The following is a 2,220-nucleotide window of genomic DNA, read 5'->3' as shown; positions in this document are numbered from 1 at the left end:
TTGGCGAGGGAAAAGCGACCCCAATTATCAGTCGCCAATTAGTAGCTCCATAGCGATTTTTTAGCGACGCACTGTTTAGCGACTACGTATGTCAGTCGCCAATCAGTCGTGACTAAGTAGTTAGCGACTGTATAGTGACTGTTTTTGCAGTCGGTAAATCCATGTTTTCTTGTAGTGGTAAGAATTACAAACAGATGAATATGAGAAGAATAGAGAATGAGATAGAATGATCAAGAGAGAAAGAGAGAAAGAGAGAAAGAGAGAGCGGCTAGATTAGAATAGAGGAGAAGGAGAGATTCTCATTCCTTGACAAATATTACATTCTAGTTACGTTCTATTTATATGTATACAAAAAGATCAAAATAAGGAAACTTCTTACACTATACAAAACAACATATAGACTAAGTATTGGCGTGTTCATCTTAATAAGTTAGGATTAGGATCCGTGCTCTAATCATCTTGTTTTTTGTGCTCGTTATTGCTGGGGTTGTGGTCGGGTGAGTTTTGTATAGTACCCTTCTCGGGCCTTTTCTATTGAAGGCAATCTAACGATGGGTCCTCTTCGAAGTTCTTGTTTGTAACCTCTATCCATTCTTCTATCCAACGCCAAATTGTTGATGGAAATGCTCGTCGTCGGATGCTTTTGGTGAAGAGTTTTCACTTTCACACAGCTGTGTTGCTTGTGAGCCTTTTGATATTTTATCATTTCCCATGTTCTTTAAGGTTTTCCTTTCTTTTATGACCGTCGTTGGAGCCTTTGTCTCTGGGGATTTCTATTTGATTTTCGCCATAGCCTGAAATAGCATAATCACAACACCAACCCTAAACCGAATTACGCAAATTCGTCATTTTTTTATAACCTCAAAATTAGGGTCTAACCCTAAATCTCCATTGGCTGGACTCATTCCAAGAGGGATCAAACTAGGGGCACAATGAAACCAACTCCAAGTGCTAACCACTAGACTACCAGACCCTTGGTACCAAGTCATATTTCCATTACAATTTTTTAGTTTTACCATGTCATTTGTCTTCTCAGCTTCTGAACCCACAAATTTCTTAAGATCTTTGTATATGACGACATGCATCTTCTTCAAATATCATACCAATGATCAGTTCAAAACAAACATCGTCTTCAATTTTCCAACAGGCAGATGGATCCATAGATAGTTTTTCGATTTTAATCTTTAAAGAAGCTTACTAACCAAAGTTTGTTGATGTTAGCTTAAGATCATAACTCATTGTGTTATAACTTTTTTGAACGGATCTTAATAAATGTATTTTCTCTACATTACAACCAAAATAAAATACCAATTAGCTAGGAAATTTATAACAAGAGTACAGATGTTGTTAAGTAGTCTTTTAGACGATGAGGGAGACGGTGGAGAACGATCAGGCTGTTGTGAAGGAGGTAAAGACGTTGTGTTTTCAAGAGAGCAATGTAAATTGCAGCGGCTCGGGCGAACGATTCTGTATATACCAGTGCTTGCAAGTAAGTAGACGTCTTTATTATTGTCTTGTCCAAAGGAGAACACAAAGCCAAGTAGTGGGGGTGAAGTAGCAGAGGACTCTGTTTCAGATGAGCAAGGGATTGGCGAATCCGAAGCGCATTGTAGCGGAATATGAGAGCTCGTGAAGTTTCCACTACCAACTGGAGTTTCAGTCCCTCCATAAATGACTCCGGCGTATAAGTCTGCAAAGAGATACCTAAAACACAAACAGAGGAATTGTTCTTGATTTGACAATACTGGCATGAATGATATATAAAGGAGAAGAAGATAAAATGAGCCAACGTACGTTCCATACAAGCATGGATCAGTGGAGGAACGATAAAAGTATCCACCAGTTACTGATGCTGATCCTTCTGAATGATTGTACCACATTACAGGGAAGATCGGATTTGCAATCTTTGCTGTTGAGTTGCTTATTTTAGAAGAAGTCGAGGGATTAAACGGCAAAGTTCCCTCGTAGTAATGCCAACCATAGTTTCCTCCCTTAGTGATCATATCAACTTCTTCATATTTGTCCTATAAACTCAACATATAAGGAAATGTTCATTACTTAGTTTTTGACGAAGAGAGAACATAAAAAAATGTTTGTTATACCTCGCCAACATCTGCACAAAGAAAATAAGATGGCCTCTCTGAATCAAAACTGCATCGCCATGGATTTCTTACTCCCATGGCCCATATCTCAGGAAGCAGATTCTTATCTTGAGAAAAC

The 2,220-nt window shown here is 38.5% G+C and overlaps 2 protein-coding genes across 2 annotated transcripts in view; both read right to left on the bottom strand.

The window, feature by feature from the left end:
• The window catches only part of LOC104724351 (HIPL1 protein-like), an 11,307-nt gene that overhangs the window by 6,659 nt on the left and 2,428 nt on the right, over nucleotides 1-2,220 (bottom strand). The window lies entirely within an intron of this gene.
• Nucleotides 1,266-2,214, bottom strand: LOC104724350 (HIPL2 protein-like). The gene is made up of 3 exons (XM_010442811.1): nucleotides 2,103-2,214; nucleotides 1,795-2,024; nucleotides 1,266-1,704 (listed from the first exon to the last, which is right to left on the bottom strand). Exons 1-3 carry the CDS (start codon nucleotides 2,178-2,180, stop codon nucleotides 1,284-1,286), a joined length of 729 nt encoding a protein of 242 aa, XP_010441113.1. The 5' UTR covers nucleotides 2,181-2,214; the 3' UTR covers nucleotides 1,266-1,283.

The sequence above is a fragment of the Camelina sativa genome, chromosome 11 (genome assembly GCF_000633955.1).
Source record: "Camelina sativa cultivar DH55 chromosome 11, Cs, whole genome shotgun sequence".
Taxonomy (NCBI): Eukaryota; Viridiplantae; Streptophyta; class Magnoliopsida; order Brassicales; family Brassicaceae; genus Camelina; species Camelina sativa.
The sequence above is the reverse complement of the archived record's forward strand: the minus strand, read 5'-3'. Positions and strand labels throughout refer to the sequence as shown.

Excerpts from the sequence above, each read along its gene's own strand:
- LOC104724350 (XM_010442811.1), bottom strand. The coding sequence starts at position 2,180 with ATGGGAGTAAGAAATCCATGGCGATGCAGTTTTGATTCAGAGAGGCCA. Across the intron at positions 2,025-2,102 it reads TTTGTGCAGATGTTGGCGAG|GACAAATATGAAGAAGTTGA; the intron begins GTATAACAAACA and ends TTGAGTTTATAG. Across the intron at positions 1,705-1,794 it reads GATCCATGCTTGTATGGAAC|GTATCTCTTTGCAGACTTAT; the intron begins GTACGTTGGCTC and ends TTTGTGTTTTAG.